This window comes from Poecilia formosa, unplaced genomic scaffold (genome assembly GCF_000485575.1).
Source record: "Poecilia formosa unplaced genomic scaffold, Poecilia_formosa-5.1.2 Scaffold354, whole genome shotgun sequence".
Classification (NCBI taxonomy): Eukaryota; Metazoa; Chordata; class Actinopteri; order Cyprinodontiformes; family Poeciliidae; genus Poecilia; species Poecilia formosa.
Window position 1 is genome coordinate 253,270 of NW_006800293.1, and position 18,116 is coordinate 271,385.

At 43.3% G+C, this 18,116-nt stretch overlaps 1 protein-coding gene across 2 annotated transcripts; it reads left to right on the forward strand.

The window, feature by feature from the left end:
* The first annotated feature begins 2,787 nt into the window (after positions 1 to 2,787).
* LOC103153562 (voltage-dependent calcium channel beta subunit-associated regulatory protein-like) lies at positions 2,788 to 18,116 on the forward strand. 2 transcript variants are annotated; one of them, XM_016662030.1, is made up of 10 exons: positions 2,788 to 3,085; positions 4,106 to 4,177; positions 10,588 to 10,739; positions 10,864 to 10,925; positions 11,031 to 11,193; positions 11,273 to 11,453; positions 11,528 to 11,665; positions 13,172 to 13,370; positions 14,385 to 14,589; positions 14,661 to 18,116. In XM_016662030.1, exons 2-10 carry the CDS (start codon positions 4,130 to 4,132, stop codon positions 16,516 to 16,518), a joined length of 3,006 nt encoding a protein of 1,001 aa, XP_016517516.1. In that variant the 5' UTR covers positions 2,788 to 3,085; positions 4,106 to 4,129; the 3' UTR covers positions 16,519 to 18,116. The 2 variants fall into 2 exon arrangements, with proteins under 2 accessions (XP_016517516.1, XP_016517515.1); XM_016662029.1 differs by lacking the exons at positions 2,788 to 3,085; positions 4,106 to 4,177 and adding an exon at positions 5,809 to 6,862.

Genomic DNA, 18,116 nt, shown 5'->3' on the forward strand with positions numbered 1-18,116 from the left:
TAAGAAAAGGCTAACAAGTTATAGATGAATTTGACTTAAGCTTACTAGTGCATAACACATTTGTCCGATGATTAACAGTTTGACGTTTTTGGGTCAAATCATTTATGGCCATACATTTTAAGTGAATTTGCTTTAATTAGATTTGTCCTATAACTTGTCATGTTACAGGGGGGAGTTCATATCCACGTTAGGGAATAAATATTGTTTTGTTAAATTATCTTGCTATTTGCTGCTTCACCGTGTTTGCTTGGAACTTCCTGTGTCAAACCAACACAAAGTCGTGCAAAACTACAAACTGGAAATTATCTGACGAATGAAAATCTGAAAAGTGCGGCATGCATTTCAAGAGCCACCTTTTGCAGCATTGAAAGGCTTTTTAAGTACGTTTCAGCGCAATAGCTCAGGCTCGTCCGGCCTGTATGGGTAGCGTCTGTGAATGTCATTTTTTCAAGTCTTCTATATAAGATTTAGGTCTGAACTTTCACTAGGACCTCCAGGGGTCTTCAACTCCAGTCCCACAGGACTGGTGTCCTGCAACTTTAAGATGTGTTTCTGCTTCAACACGTCTGGGTCAAAGAGTAAGGTTACCATGGTTCAGTGTGTTTTTTCTTGTAGTTCATACCTCAGATAGTGTTTTAAAAACTTGGTTTTACTTGAGCAAAGCACATGTCTGCTGTGTCCATAAAGGGATTTTTTTATTACTTTCTTTTTACAGGGGCTTTCTTCTTGCCACATTGCAACGCTGACTATAAAAAACCCCCCAAAACCCATATATGTTGTTTTAACGCATATAACTGTGTGTGAAATGCTAAATTCAGAATTCACGTTTCAAAATGTTTCACATTTTGTCTCAGGATGTAGTTTTTTGAATTATATTTGACAGACTGAAACAAAATATTGTGTAACTGTTTTTTTTTTAATATATAAATGAAAATCTGAGAAGTGTGGCATGCATTTGTATTCTACTCCCATTACTCTTACACCCTTAAATAAAATTCATAAAAACCTGTAGCTTAATATGTACTTTGATATCTCATAATTTAATTGATTAAATTAAATTATGAGGTCATTACATTATGGTTAGATCATTACATTTATGTTAAATTCCCTTTACTTCTCCACTCCATCTGACCTTCTAGTGTGATCACAAATTTAATTCACTTCTTCTGAAAATCCACTTCAGATTTCAACCATTTCAACAGAAAAAAAACAACAAAAACATTTGAATATCAGGCTGCTCTATTTCTGTTAGGTGTGAATGAGAGAAAACTCTGAAAAGACACTCACAAATGTCAGGACAAGAATAACAAACGGGCTGTGATTATGAGTAAATCACCGGGGGAGATTATTTATCGGAGCTAAGGATTCGCGGCCACGCGCAGCGCGTGAAGCGATGGCGTGCTGTTCAGAGCTGCGGCCTCGTCGTAGTTACCTCGAGCTGAGATATTACATAAAATATGAGTCTCCCTCACGGTGAGGGAACGTGCAGCTGGGTTGTCAGCGTGTGTGTGTGAGGAATGCAGTCCTGGACTGACGTTACACCAGGTGCATGGACTCTTTACTGCGGAAAAGTCCTTTTAACCTTAGAGACGATCATTAGGCCAATCACACAAAAATGGAGACATCACTCTAGTTCAAGATTCCTCGCATTGACTTCACACTCAGCCTATAATGGATTTTAGAAAGATTTATGTGATTTGAACGGTTGAGAGCGATCCGCTCTGTGTCTCTGAACGTCCTCTGCACTCACCACCAGACCTCTTAGAAAATAAATGCTAGTTTTCCTGCAGTTTGCTCCATCTTCTTTGTATTTATAGTACACTTACAGGACAGACTTCCACAAAGCATGTAATTGTGAAATGTTAGACAAATTAAACATGGTTTAAAAAAAATATGTTACAAACAAAAGTTTGAAAATGTGACACCCATATCTTGAGTCAATACTTAGCACAACCATCTTTTGTTGCAATTACTATAACTCTATAAAGTCTATAACTTACAGATCTAGGCTTTGCATATCCAGACTTTTTTTTTTTTTACCCATGAGTCCTTGCAAAAAGGCTCAAACTGTGGAAGTTTGCATATCAAGAATCCCTAAGCATCAATTTTCAATTCTTGCCACATATTCTTCAATACATTTCGGTCTGGTTTTGGTCTGTTTGTTCCACTGTGGCCTTCACAGAACAGCTTCATTTATCCTGAGACTAAATGACAAACCAACAAGCCCTTTTTGCTCATTATGTGATTTCTGGAGGTAGTTTGTTGTAGCGGGTTATACTTAGAGGAGTTAGGATAACTAAAAAGTTGAATACAACAGGCACACCACAAGTTTTAAACTGTGTTTGTGCAACATTTCACAGAGGTGCTGTGCTCTGTGTTGGGTGATTTCAGAAAGTCCAACACAAACACAGAAGTTTGAAGATTTTTGCATTTAATGTCAGCTCAGATTTTATTATAACGTTCCGCACAGCTCACACTTTTCTCCCAAACAGAGATAAATTGGGCAGCAGTTGTCTCTGCAGGATAAAGTACAGTCTGGGATGGGAAACAACTGGAAAATCATTTGTGCAACTTTGACAAAGAATCAGTTGCAGTCTGAGAAGGCATTGATTCAACACTCAGATCCAAATAAAGAAAAAACTAAATCAAAAACTTCACTTCTATGCAGCGTCTTTTATCTTTAATTTATCTTTTTACGCTTTTTTGCTGTTGTTTTGATTTAGTTTTTTTTAGTTTTCATTTAACCTTCAGCCTTAACACACACACACACACACACACACACACACACACACACACACACACACACACACACACACACACACACACACACACATCGTTACTTCAAGGATACAAGGCTGAATATTGTAACTGCTGCAGAAAAGATCTTTCAGTAGAAACTCCAGCTAAAAAGCGCTAAAAAGGACAGAATTGATGAGTTTGAATCTTTTCATTTTTCTTTGTTGTTTCCTGGTGCAAGCAACAGTTTGAATCAACACCAAAAGAAGCGATTCTCTCCCTCAGGAGGCAACACTTTGCAAAGCCAGCTCATGCTCTCTGCAAGGCTTGTGGGAAGCACAGCACCAAGGTTACCTACACTCATAATGCGGATGACTGTCAGATTAAATTTGGGCTTCAAATGATTCATTGGAGCCATGTTTTTATTTTATTTATTTTATTTTTTGCATCATTCAACTGCAGTGAATTTGAGAAAAAAAAAATGGCACCAAATTTATTGTGAATTTTTTCAAATCACCACAAAATCAGAATAATACTAACATATGCGTAAATTCCCATAACTATTTATTCTTTTTATGTCTCTTGTCAAGTTTCACCATGACCATTCACTTCCTGACCTGCTCACATGACCACTGTTCTTGGCTGAATTTGTACATTTATAAATTCAGTGGTTTCCTGGTATGAAGCAGACCTCGGATCTGTCTTTTTTTTTTTTTTACAGAGGTAGAGTCATTGCCTTTGGGAGCAGTTCTAGCGTTATTGTGCAGTTCTCTAGGACATCTGGCAGAAAATATGCCCAAAGGCTTGAAAGCAGACAAAAAACAAAACAAAACATGGATGCATGTTTTAAGAGGAGATCATTGAGAGAGTAAAAGAATGTCTCTGTGTGTCAATTTCATGTAAACAAAACAAAAAAAAAAAAAAAACAGATTAAACAAACAACCAGTCCGACACTCCAAACAAATGTTTGCTGTACATTTGTTTGGAGGTCCTTGCTGTACACACACACAGCCTTAGCTGGGTGGTGGTTTGAGGAAAATTTGTTAAAAATTTTTGGACTGCAGCCAAGTTTGTGACACAAAGCCAGCCTTTCTAAATTATCAGAACAATTTCTGCCGATAACAGTCAAAAGTGAATCCCGTATTACTCCATAAACTCCTTGGTAGACACAAAAAAAGCTTGCGATGTTTTCAGTTTAAGTGACATTCATCCAAACCTGTCAGAAGGTCTCCACAGCTTAACCAAACTTTATCTCAGAGTACTTAGAAGTTCAGTTGCACAGTCTGTATTCTGTAAAGGACGGTGTAACATTTATATAATCCGAACTGGATGTTTTAAAGTTGATCTGCGGCTCTGTCTTCCTCCACAGGGCTCACTCACTCTGACCTGGACCATGAGCAATGATCTGCCTGTTCGGACAAGTCTGACAGAGAACTCCACTGTGAGTACGCTGCGTATCCAGCAACACATGCTGTCCACACCTTCAGATGGCGCGGGATCTTGATGTTACGCTCGGAGAAACTCTCACGGTGTTTTCTGAATCCCTGCTGGGTTTCAATCAGGGTGGGAACCGCGGAGAAAGGCATGTTGGGGAAAAACAGTGTTCCAGGTGTCGGCTTCAATCTGCGGGTGCTGCGGGGGTGACGGGCAGATGGGGAGCTGATGGGAAACCAGAAACTGGATATGGTTCTGGATGGATGAGAGAAGGAGAGAGGAGGAGTCTGAGCTGGTTGCTCTGATCGCCGGTCAGCTTGAGTTCTCCGTGGAAACGGAGAATCGACTTCCACGTTGCTCTGCACAGAAAGATGGCTTCGCTGCTCCGACTGATAGATGGAGCTTTGCTTCCCGTTTGGCTGAGTTTGTAGAAACAGCAGGTTTCATTAAGTCACGGCTGCTCCGATACACACACACACCCCCACACACATACACACAAATGTAATCATGGTTGTTTCAAACACAAATATGCCGTGCTACCAGAGATTTAGTTGAATACAACATTGAATGAATCTGTTCCAATTAGCTTTTTCTCCATGTGACTGCAGTAAAACATTATTTAATGACTTTTTTTTTTTTTAACCAATCTTCACGAGAGTTGACAAGAAGTGCAAGGACACCTTATGTTTCACTTTAGTTTTCTGTGTAAAGAAGCGAAATTGGTTCAAATCTTTAATCCACACATCAAACCACTTCCAGCTTCTCCTCTTCCATCCTGGTTGTGGGCTGCTGAATGTAAAACACTGTTTCATCTTTAACTTGGTTTAAGTTAACATGTTCTGACTTGAGGCAATTTTTTTTAGAGGCATATTGAACAAGAAAAAAAAATGTGTATATGGGTGTGACCACACTTATTGCCAGCCAGGTCTGCTTTCTGAAGTNACATGACCACTGTTCTTGGCTGAATTTGTACATTTATAAATTCAGTGGTTTCCTGGTATGAAGCAGACCTCGGATCTGTCTTTTTTTTTTTTTTTACAGAGGTAGAGTCATGGGCTTTGGAAAATGCATCCCCGATGCTTAATTTCACCCTGGTTCATCTCTTCTGGAACCAGTTTTGGTGTCTTTTTGGATAATTGTTCTGTTGGAGCTCATGATTGAACCACTAAGTTGGTGATTTAAAGCAGGGGTGTCAAACTCAGTTTCATTTTGGGCCGCATCAAAAATCTGAACGTTCTTTAAAGGACCGGCTGAGCCAAAATGTATCGATAAAACCCATCAAACTGTTAAAATATTAATAAGTAGCTGTCCCTCCAGGATTTTATGATTGTTTTTGTGGTTTTTTTTGCAATCAAAATCACAGATTTTGTGATGCTAATTTCGAAATATTTGTAAGGATTTGTATGATATTTGTGCTATACCCCATGACTTTAAATGTGACTTTTTATTCCTCGCTGTAACTATAACTATATAAGGCTGAGGCAATGAGTCAATTAAGCCCAATGTTTTTGATGAATTTGAGAAAAAAACATTGCAATGAAATCAGAAAAAATGTGAGGATCCGTTGATTTTGTGTGAATTTTGCTACTTTGTGATTGATGTAATTTGGAGCCTACATATAAAAAGTTACGGCGGGCCAGATTTGGCCCCCGGGCCTTGAGTTTGACACACGTGATTTAAAATGAAGTGGAGGAAATTGGGAGCAGTTCTAGCGTTATTGTGCAGTTCTCTAGGACATCTGGCAGAAAATATGCCCAAAGGCTTGAAAGCAGGCAAAAAACAAAACAAAACATGGATGCATGTTTTAGGAGGAGATCATTGAGAGAGTAAAAGAATGTCTCTGTGTGTCAATTTCATGTAAAAAAAAAAAAAAAAGATTAAACAAACAACCAGTCCGACACTCCAAACAAATGTCCAAAGAGGAAGAAGCAGCTGTTTTGTAAATTGCATTTGCATTCACATCACAGTGACCTTTTCAGGAGAGGTCTCCTAAAAGTGGCAGAAACTACATCGGAGCGTTTCAGATTAAAAAGGACAAGAGACGCCGCTACCGTCAATGCATGTTTTTAACACACTGAAGCCTGTGAGGGTGTAACAGTCGAGCGCCAAGCTTGAGTTTTGGATCCATGTAGATCAACATAGTGTCGTATAATAAGCTGGGTAGTGTTAACTTTGCACAACCATTTGTACATTAGCAAAAGCAGGTTGAACTCTCACCTCTGACCTCTGGAATTCAATCCTTGCTGTACACACACACACAGCCTTAGCTGGGTGGTGGTTTGAGGAAAATTTGTTAAAAATATTTTGGACTGCGGCCAAGTTTGTGACACAAAGCCAGCCTTTCTAAATTATCAGAACAATTTCTGCCGATAACAGTCAAAAGTGAATCCCATAATACTCCATAAACTCCTTGGTAGACACAAAAAAAGCTTGCGATGTTTTCAGTTTAAGTGACATTCATCCAAACCTGTCAAAAGGTCTCCACAGCTTAACCAAACTTTATCTCAGAGTACTTAGAAGTTCAGTTGCACAGTCTGTATTCTGTAAAGGACGGTGTAACATTTATATAATCCGAACTGGATGTTTTAAAGTTGATCTGCGGCTCTGTCTTCCTCCACAGGGCTCACTCACTCTGACCTGGACCATGAGCAATGATCTGCCTGTTCGGACAAGTCTGACAGAGAACTCCACTGTGAGTACGCTGCGTATCCAGCAACACATGCTGTCCACACCTTCAGATGGCGCGGGATCTTGATGTTACGCTCGGAGAAACTCTCACGGTGTTTTCTGAATCCCTGCTGGGTTTCAATCAGGGTGGGAACCGCGGAGAAAGGCATGTTGGGGAAAAACAGTGTTCCAGGTGTCGGCTTCAATCTGCGGGTGCTGCGGGGGTGACGGGCAGATGGGGAGCTGATGGGAAACCAGAAACTGGATATGGTTCTGGATGGATGAGAGAAGGAGAGAGGAGGAGTCTGAGCTGGTTGCTCTGATCGCCGGTCAGCTTGAGTTCTCCGTGGAAACGGAGAATCGACTTCCACGTTGCTCTGCACAGAAAGATGGCTTCGCTGCTCCGACTGATAGATGGAGCTTTGCTTCCCGTTTGGCTGAGTTTGTAGAAACAGCAGGTTTCATTAAGTCACGGCTGCTCCGATACACACACACACCCCCACACACATACACACAAATGTAATCATGGTTGTTTCAAACACAAATATGCCGTGCTACCAGAGATTTAGTTGAATACAACATTGAATGAATCTGTTCCAATTAGCTTTTTCTCCATGTGACTGCAGTAAAACATTATTTAATGACTTTTTTTTTTTTTAACCAATCTTCACGAGAGTTGACAAGAAGTGCAAGGACACCTTATGTTTCACTTTAGTTTTCTGTGTAAAGAAGCGAAATTGGTTCAAATCTTTAATCCACACATCAAACCACTTCCAGCTTCTCCTCTTCCATCCTGGTTGTGGGCTGCTGAATGTAAAACACTGTTTCATCTTTAACTTGGTTTAAGTTAACATGTTCTGACTTGAGGCAATTTTTTTTAGAGGCATATTGAACAAGAAAAAAAAATGTGTATATGGGTGTGACCACACTTATTGCCAGCCAGGTCTGCTTTCTGAAGTAAAAAAAAAGAAATTTTTTTTTCTCACCTTGACACCCAGACGGATCCTCTGGGTGTCTGATTGGTGGTTCTACAGAAAAACCTCAACGCTCAGGACTGAAGGCAGAGTTTCTCTTTCCCACCCATATCTTATCTGAATTCAGATGGATCCATCGCCGGTTCTGCTTTATGTCGGAGTCGTGATGATGTGCATTGGAAAGGAGATATATACTCTGTATCAGGAGACACATTTTTTCTCACTGCCTGAATTAAACCAAACTAAACTTGAACTGTCTTCGTTCAAGTTTGGTTTGGATTAGCAAAGACATTTCTCATGTGTTGAGCCAGAATAATGAACAGTCGAGGCCTGAAGAGCCACGCAGTGAGGAAGAGGAACATCATTTCAAATGAAACATAAAAGCTAGAGAGCCATTTACGGATGAACACCGTAATTAAGAAGTAGCTTCATTTTTGGAGACTTGTTCTCTGGTTTGATGAAAGTCCAACTGAAGTGTTTGGCTGTAAAGCATCATGTTTTCATGAATTACTGATTGGTACATTTCACATTGTGGATTGTGTGTCTTTTCACAAGTAGTTTGGACATTCTTGGTTTCAGCTGTCAGTGGAGACACAGACGTTTTCTCTCTTTTGAAAGATGTTTGAAATGCAGCTGCGGTTCTCACTATTATTATCCTGAAGTCGTTTTGCACTCCACGAGGAACTCCTGGGTTCTTCTCTCCCCTCTTGAGCCTCTCTGGATAATTCTCTTTATACATCTTCATCCATTAGCCAAGATCAAACATTTCAATTGATTAATATTCTTTTCGTGCGGGCAGAAAGAGTCCAATTATTCTCCTCTTTCCACTGAAACCGACATTCGGAGAAGAGCCAGGAAAGTTGTCAGTGGGGATTGCTCATGTGCGTCGGCATCCTCCTCCTCCTCCTCCTCCTCCTCCTCTTCCTCCTCCGACTTCCATTTTTAGCCTGCAAAGGCCTCATTTCCCTCTCATTGAGAAGAGTTGGGAAATTGAATTAAGGGTCTTGCTGACGTTTTGATTAGCATCCCCAGCCCCGCTCAGTCAAGACTCGGTGTATTAATCAAAAGAGAGCAGTTGGCTGTCTGTGTGTGTGTGTGTGTGTTTGAGCGAGCAAGCGGTGTGTATGTGGGTGTGTGTTTGCAGCGAGGAGGCAAAGACTTAAGAGTCTTCCAATGCTGATTCCACTCATTAAATATTATGGTGCTTACAGCTGACAGCGTAACACCACAAAGAGAGTCCTCACTGGCTCTTTAGAAAAAAAAAAGAAAAAAAAAAAAGAAAGACAATCAATTACAGTCCAGCCAGAGTGAATTCTGCCACCATGTTCCCTTAACAAAACACAGCAGTGGAGAAATGCACGCCTCTGCCGGGCTTTGCTGGTCAATGATTGAGTCTGGATCTTTGGAGAGGAAATTAAATTCATGCGCCGCATCCCAGGCAATATCACCGCGTCAAAGTTTAAGCGATTACAACCATGTTTAGAGGGATATTTATAGATAAAAGATCAGATATTCAAATTTAGATTCATGAGCTTCGATGTGTTGCTCTGTTTCTGGGTGTTTTTACCTTCATCCTTCAGTCTGGATGTTGTTGGTTTGGAGTCCTTTGCGAAGCATTTCGTTTGAATGCACAGAAAAAGGAAAGTGTCCAGAAAAGGACAAAGGAAAACCAGGGATCTGTCCCAACCCATGCACAGCTGGTAACAGGATTACGCTGTGTAATTTGGTAAAATTTCTGCCCTGATGAAAACAAATGTATCTCACTCACCCTCTCGTGGGAGGCCAGCGACTCCAGCGTTCTGCGCTGCTCGCATTTAAACAGGATTTAATTATGTCCTTGTGACTTTATAGCACTGATTTGTTGATAATGTTTTCTTTCTTTTTTTTCAGAATATGAAGTATGTTTGAGAGAATTCAAAAAGAATGTCCATAACCATTTTGGCATTTTGTCACGCTAAAAAGACAAACATCTGTGTATTTTATTGCTTTAGACCTACACAATGTTCTGCATGCTGTACCTGCAAAGTTTCAAATCTCAAAAAGGGTGGTATGCATTTTAATTTTATGGTATCCAACCCATTTTACTTTGATGCCCCAAATAAAATCCCCCAGCAACCAGAAGTCGCCTGATTTCCCTATGAAGACAGTTTGTTAGAGAGCATTAGGGAAGCAGCAACATCATGAAGGACAAGGAAGAACAGCAGCAAAGTTCAGGGAGAAAGTTGAGAAGTATAAAGCACCTTGGGGTTAGAAAACAACATCCACAACAGCAAACGTACCAAGACATGTACGTCCATCCAGACCGACTGGTTGGACTGGAAGCTGCTGCCCATACCATTCCCACTGCGATACACGGTGGTGGTGCCATCATGCTTTGGGATGCTTTTCTTCAGCAGGGGCATGGAAGCTGGTCAGAGTAGAAGAGAAGATAAATACAGCACAGTCTTGGGGGGGCAGGGAGGGAGGAAAAATAGGGCAGCAACCCTAAACATACAGTGAGAGGTACGAGGGAGTAGATTAGATGTAACATCCTAGTCAAAGTCCAGTCCAATGTCCAAAGCTCACCAAAATGTCCTCCATGTTTTGTTGTTCAGACTGGAACAGGAAACCACGCTGCAAATCAATACGCACTGCATATGTCATTTGCTGCTGCAGCCAATGTTTATGAAATGAAATGTAAAACAGCTGGAAGCTCCATAGTATTTATGTGGACTATAAATACGTTATAGTCTACAATTATAACACATTTCACCCCCTTTCTTAAATAATCGCTCAGCAACAGGATGTGCCTGTGTCGACCGGCCAAGCGGAGAACTACGTGCTGCTGCTGGTGCTGCTGAGCGTCTTCGCCGGCGGGACGCTGGTCCTGCTGTCCCTGCTGCTGCTCTTCTGTCACCGCTGCTGCTTGGGTGGACGGCGCTACTCCAGGTGGGTCCTGCCAGAACCAGGTCGGTGTGGATTGCAACTTGAGAGATCCACATGACGTGACAGAGAGCACTTCTCCTTCTGTGCTTCAAAAACACGGAGAGTAAAAGTAATTTCCTCCCCGCAGAGCGAGCGATGACCCTGAGAAGACAAACACGACTTATGCTGAGGATTCTCAGCCCACGCAAGGTCAGAGCTGCACCATTTTGTTTTCCAGTTTCACACATGCTTTCTGGTTCGGTGTCGTCACAGACCTCTTTTGTTCCTCTTTGTCGGCGCGTTCTTTTCGCTCAGAGATCACAATTCGCCTTGATGAATCAGACGCTCTCTCGGCGTCGAGCTGTCACGATGGAGAGTCGGACCGATTCGTTTCCACCGGCTCCACGGGCCGCAGAGTGTCCTTCAACGAATCCGCGCTGTATGATCAGGAGAAAAACACTCAGGAAAAAGGACGCAGGTAACGTCCACTTGAGCAAACTTGGGTATTCTTCCCCTCTTTGGCGGACGGAGATCAGACGCTTATGCCTCGACCTCAGGTACACGCTCACCGAAGGAGACTTCCATCACCTGAAAAAGGCCCGGCTGACCCACCTGCACCTGCCTCCCGCTCCGTGTGACCTGAAGATACTCACCATCATGGAGTGCGACTCCACGGAGAGCAGCACCATCAACATCAGTGAGACTTCGGCTCCCAATCTGCCCCTCAGCATCTACCAGGTAGCTGAACAACATCAGGTCGGTGAGCCGCCACATTTCGGCCTCTGATGGAGTTTCCTGTCTCCTTTATCCAGCCTGCTGAGAGAGGAGTCCCTGACTGGCTGGGACAGAGCCTGAGTGGGGGGCTGCCTGGAGATCCACACCACTCCACCGTCCTGGACCAGAGAGACCTGCAGTCCTCATCTGTCCTCAAGTCCCAGCGCTCTCAGACGGTGAGTCTTTAACTTTAATGAACCTTGTCTTCATTTGAAGTTCTTACTTCAAATGAATCCCTTGAACGTCTAAGGAGACTTCACTGCTGTTCATCTTTTGCTTGCTTTTGTTTGTAACTTTGTTTACACGAGTGAAGATGGCTCCTTCACCTTTTTCAAATCAAACAGAATTGGTGTCAAATGTTTGTGCAGCAAAATTGTTTTTGTTTGTGCCGCTGTCACTTTAAAGACATTAGGAAATGTTTCCAGAGGTCACAAAAGATCAACCAGCCCCTCCACCTAATTCAAATCAGACAAAATTGGTGTCATTCAACTCGACTACGTTTGTGCCGTTTGCTGCACACACCAGCTTTGACTTTAAAAGTTTAAAGATCAAACGGTGAACCAGCCCCCCACTTTTACTAAATCAAAATGACCTTTCAACTTTCATCAATAACTTTAACGCTTTAATGCTAACCTTTCGCGCTATTAATATTTGTAATGCAAGATGGAAGAGAAAAAGTGAACAGCAGAACTCCTAAAACACACACAGAACCCTTTCATTCTAAATCTCAAGAAAGTTTAAGATTGTTGTAAGATTTTCTCCATCAAATTTTGTATTATAAGATTTTAGATGCTGTGACGTGACTTAATATTGGATAAATATGTATGAAACCCCCAAATGTCTATCAGCTGAAAGTGAGGAATGGCCAATGTCAGAAGGAAGCATCTCAGTGAAGTTACTTAGTTTGCCGTACGTTTGCTGTACGGCTGATGAAGGTCAAACTCAACATCACGTTTACTGTGAAATCTACAGAGAGAGACTGTGAAGCCTTCACTAAAACATGCAAGGGAAACGTTCTTTATGATTTGTGGCGATTATAAACAAAAACACTAACAATTCTCACACCTTATTTGCCATAGTTGACAGGTTCACAAACCTTCTTGTGATTATATCCCCTGAACTACAACAGTTAAAAAAAAAAATGAGAGGGTTAATCTGCACATCGTGTCATATCTCTTTGAAGATGTTGCATTACATCCAGTGTCTATCAATTGTGGTTTTGGATCACTTTTCTCTTATGAAATATGATCTAATTAAGCTGCGAGAACACAGGGAACGTTCTTTGTTACATAGTGAGACATAAGCCACGGCTGTACTTTACAAAAGTTGACCTTGCTTCATTTATTTTGTCTGTACTAGATCATTAGCTGCTATTTATTTGTTAATGTGCAACTTTTGTTTTCAAACTCAAAGCCGAGCTGGTCTGTACTGAACTCGGTTTATTTCCACAGTGCAAACAAATCCACTGATTTCCAACACAAAGTGAAACTCAGTCGCCTGCTAGAGGCTCAGAGCTGCTGCTGCTGCTGCATCAGTCATCGCTGCAGCTGAGTGACAACATGACAAATCCTGTCCCCTGAGGACTCTGGCTCTCACTGTCGCCATCCATCTCAGATGCATGTCCTTCCTTAATGCGACTCCACCTCCCCTCCATCTTCCTCTGCCTTCATCTCTTCTGTCAGATGGAGGCCATCGGAGACAGGGGCGAGGCCGAGAGCGAGTGGGGGCCGAGGGGAGAGCCGGCTCAGGCCCCGGGTCCGACGTCTGTCCTGCACTTCCTCTCCAAACTGCGGCGACACGCCAGCCTGGAGGGGGCCGGGCCTTACTTTAGGAGGTGGAAGTTCGACACCAGCCATCGGGCCGCCAGTCTGGACGCCAAAGGTTTGCGCAGATTCGTGGAAACGCTAAAAGTTTTCGGGAAATGAATATGTATTTTTAAAAAAAATAAAAACTAAACTTTAAACTGGTTTCAAATGGTTTGAAAGGAAAGATGAGACGTATTACGACGTAGTACCACAAAATAAAAGATTAAATTGTTTATGCTTGACTCAATGAAAATAAATACAAGTCGTTAAATTAATAAATAAATGAATTTATTATCATTATGTTAATAATCAAATATACAAGCCGATAAATATGTGAAATTCATTCATTAAAAAAATCATTAAATATTATGAGCATATGTAATTATAACAGCATTAAGTGATTTCATGGTTCCTGTGTAACACTGCACCATGAAATGATTTATTTGTCGCTGCAGCTCATCAGATCTGTCCGACCTCTGATTGGTTAATCTGTACAGGAAGTTACAGCATCACACACAAGTTTCTATTTCTACCTATATTAGGACTTTGCATTGACTTTTGTTCATTGTAGTGAGTGAATTTATGCCCAAACATTTTACCTCTATCCCTAAAACAACAGAGTCCATTGTATTACGGCCGCGTTTTGGTCCCAATAAAGCTCACTGGTCTTCAGAAAGTTAGTAAATATGGCAGAAATGAGAAGAATATCTAAACGAATACATACAAACATTAAATCCATCAATTGTGAAACAGCTGCAGCTCCAATTTCATTTCAGTTATGACAAGTGTAAGTAATACCTTTAATGTAATTGTAAGGCAGGGAAGGTAATTTTATTTATACGGCACATTTTCAACAACAAGGCAACTGAAAGCTTTAGATGAATTAGAGGAAATACAAACAAAACAACAAAAGACAAGCAAGAGAAAGATGAAAGTATAAAAAATTTACAGAAAGGTAAAAGTATAGAGCTACATTTTGGTTCCCCATGTTTAGTAAGAATAAGAATCGATTAACTAGTACGGGTTTCTCTGAATCGTGACACACTTGGCACTAGATGGAAATGTGAAGATGTGTGTGATTTCCTTCCAGGCTCCCCAAAGAGAAAACCTTTTCAGAGACAGAGAGCAGCAAGTGAAACCACCGACCACACCGATGAAGACTCCTCTCCGTTCCGAGATGACGCCTTTGAATCTTTCCCACATATTCCCATCCAGACCAGCGGCCTCCAGTTCCTCTCCGCGGAGACTCTGCCTCATCCGGAAACAGCTCCTACATCCTGCATCTTCCTCAGGAGGTAATTCTCTCCTTACATAACAATGATTTCAACAAAGTCAGGTTCTGACTGCATGTTCCTCTCCTGTGCAGGCTAAAGCTGGAGGCCATGGTGGAGGTAGGTGGCAGCGCCACCACCAGCAGCAGCAGGAGAGCCGAACTCTGTTTTCCATCTGATCCCGCTCTGGGGCAGGTTGAGCCCGCCGTCAACGGAACCGGAGCAGAACAAGAAACGGTGTTTGGAGCAGCGATAAGAACCAAAGCAACAAGAAATGAGTCGGAGTCTGCGGAAGATGACGACCCGTTTGGTGCGGAGCAAGGACCCACCAGGCGGGACCGGTTTGAAGAGCTGTTGAGACAAACCGAGGATGCAAAAACAGACGTCGGCACGGCTGGTGTGAGAAAAAAGAACAATGCGGGGACAGATGAGGGAGACGATGCAGCGTTGGGAGCCGTGGCCAGAAGAAGGACAGACTCAGGCTCGTCTCTGTCTTTCATGATCCGCCAAGAGAGCTCAGAGGCACCCCCATCTCTCTACAGAGACATCTGGAGCCTGAGAGCCTCTCTGGAGCAATATGCGTCTTCAGATCAGAGCAGCACCGATCGTGAGTCGGTCCGCAGTGACGCAGACAGCGTCTCGTCCTTTGGCGGCGCAGGAGCTCGCTCAGGCCTGGACACCTGCCTGTCGCAAGACCTGGACGACGAGCCTGAAGGTGATGGGGAGGTGGAGGGCGGAACCAGAGGGGCGTCAGGGGGAGTCGGGGAGATGGGGAATGGAGCTGGAGGAGAGGCAGAGGGAGGAAACAGGAAGTTGCTTCAAATGGACAGTGGTTATGCCTCTATTGAAGCACCATCCAGAGCCCCTGAAGATATGAGGCTGTTCGGGACTCCTGGGGCCCCTCGGGGGAAAACTGCATCTGAGAGGAGACTGTTTTTTACCAGCTCTGGGAGGAAAGGCTCAGTGTGTGAGAGCGTGGAGACCAAGTTGTTTCAGGAGGAGCTGGAGGACCAGATGGCCCTCACCGCAGACACAGAGGACAGACTAAAGCAGAAATCTCAGGGTGACGGTCTTTCTCACACCCTTCAAGAGCCATATCAGCTACTGAAGTCCCTCCATCCTCAGAAGCCTCCAGAAACACAAACTCAACTCATTTCTCCGTTGGTGAGCCCGACCCCACAGCCCCCGAGTCCTCATCGATCCCGTCTCCGTCGCCGTGACTACAGCATAGACGAGAAGACAGACGCGCTCTTCAACGAGTTCCTTCGTCACGATCCGCGCTTCGACCAGCAGGACTCTCCGCTGCGCTCCAGGCACAGGTCCAGGGTTCACCTCCGGAAGCAGTGGCAGAGACACAAGCAATACAGCGACCCGGGTTCGGCCTCGGGGGGAAGGTACTCGCCGTCTCTAGAGAGACAGAGGTTCACCCCGCTGAGGAGGGGGGACAGCGCAGGCTACCCGCTGGACACCAGGTACCACAGCACCCTGTCGAGAATAGCGAGCGCTGCCGATGAAGAAGCCAGCGAGGTCGCGGCTTCTGAGGAGGCGACAACGGAGAGAGCAGAAGATCCGGTAGGAGAAGCAGCTGCAGCAGGGAGCACGGCCGGCCAAACGTCCGACGGAGCAGACCCAACGAGAAGCGTCTCCGCAGAGTTGGCTGGTGAGACTGATGGCTGCCAAGTGTCCACAAGCAAGGAGGCGGGAAGCGCGAGCAGCACTCTGTCGGCCCAATTTAGCCTCATGGACCCCAGAGTGGACAACAGGAACAACAACAGCAGCCAGGCCATCCTGTCAGAGGTTTCCCTGCAGGCCCAGAGCAGCCTAGCAGACAAGCTGGTGGCGTCGGTGGACGAGAGACTCTACGGCGGACTGCGCCGCGCGGAGAAGGCCCGACAAGCAGGGTCAGAGGTCATCGTGACTCACACTGCCTCACCGGGGTCCAATCCCACATAATCCCCTGCCGTTGTATTTATCACAAAACCACAATAAATCAAACATCATAATGCGTCAGACACGGCCCAACATTATCACGTGTCAGGCATCTCTAACAGCATTAGCTTCCAGCATTAGCATTAGCTTCCAGCTCGTCCAGTCACACCCGAACTGCCGCTGTGACGTCCCTCCGTCAGTAACCAGAAAACTCATCGCCGACATTCAAAGATGTAGATGCATCTTTAGAAAACGTTATTTTCTGACCTACCTGTGACTTTTCAGCATGCTAAGTCCAAGCTACGTGTCTGTGAATAGTGTACAGTTTTAACCTCTACGAGCACTTTGATGGGATGAAAGCTACCGCTGGTGTTTGTCAGCCATTTCTCTCATGTCCCTTTCCTCCTCAAGTGTCCTTGTTTGTCTCTGCCGTCATGAGGGTGAAAGGTCGTGTGAGAGAGCGGTCGATTCCACGAACAATGATACGGTGAACCGCGAATGTCCTCAGCCCCTTGGCTTTTACACTCACAACCACAAAATTGTGGTTAGGTGGAATTTTACGACAGACACACATGAAGTAGTGCAAAATTTGATTTTAGCTTTTAAAAAAACCCTCCTTTTGAAATGAATAAAAACGCTATAGAACCAGAGAACAAATGAGAACATTAATTTTCAATTCCTGCCACAGAATCTCAGAGGGACTTAGGTATGGACTTGACTCTACGATTAAGGTCCTCTGACAGGGTTTAGCTAAAGTGAGTGTGCAACACATGCAGTCTATAACAAAATGAAACAACCAGGCTCCTCCAGAGTTAGCACACTCCTCTTTACTGCTTATAATGTTCCCCTAATATCCTTGTAACAATCCACAGATACCATCAAATAACAGCAGGATTCATACTGACAATAAATTAGCCACAGTTGGACTATGGTATTCAGTAGAAAACCTCTGGAGACGATTATTTGCACTGGGTTTTTATTTCTGGCTATTTTTATAATTGCACACCAGTTTTTAGATCATTTGTTCATCTAATTTAATTATGCAGTACTTTGTGTCTGTCTATCGCATAGAATTTCAATAAAATATAATTTTGTGGTTGTAAAGTTAACAAAAACAAAAGCTGTGTGAATACATTTGCCAGTCACTGTATGAAGAACGATACCAAACATGTTTACAGCTGCCCTCTCTTTCATTAACACTTTATCAGCCGACCTGAAGATATCACTATAAAACCAGATGGAAAGCAGAAGATGCAGTCAAATAAAAAAATAAATAAATACATGAGCAGTTTTGCATTTGCTCCTTATATTTAAGTTGTGTTTATTTGTGTTAGTCATCAGTTCTTGTCATGTGGCACGACCGAGGAGACGGCGTTCAGGCGTGGGGTTTAGTGTATCTGGGACTCTTTGGAGGGAAGACTGACAGATGATGCGCTTGAAGTGAGTGACACAGAAGCCTCTGAGGCTTTTAAACAGATTGCTCACGGAGGAGTTCAGGCTGTCACATGCTGAAAGTAATCAGAGGTGGCGTTGCCCTGTGCCCAGGAGAAAACGAAATGATTAACACACTGTGTAAGTCCAAATAAAAATGCGGGAATAATCCGTTTTTCTCCCGAAAACAA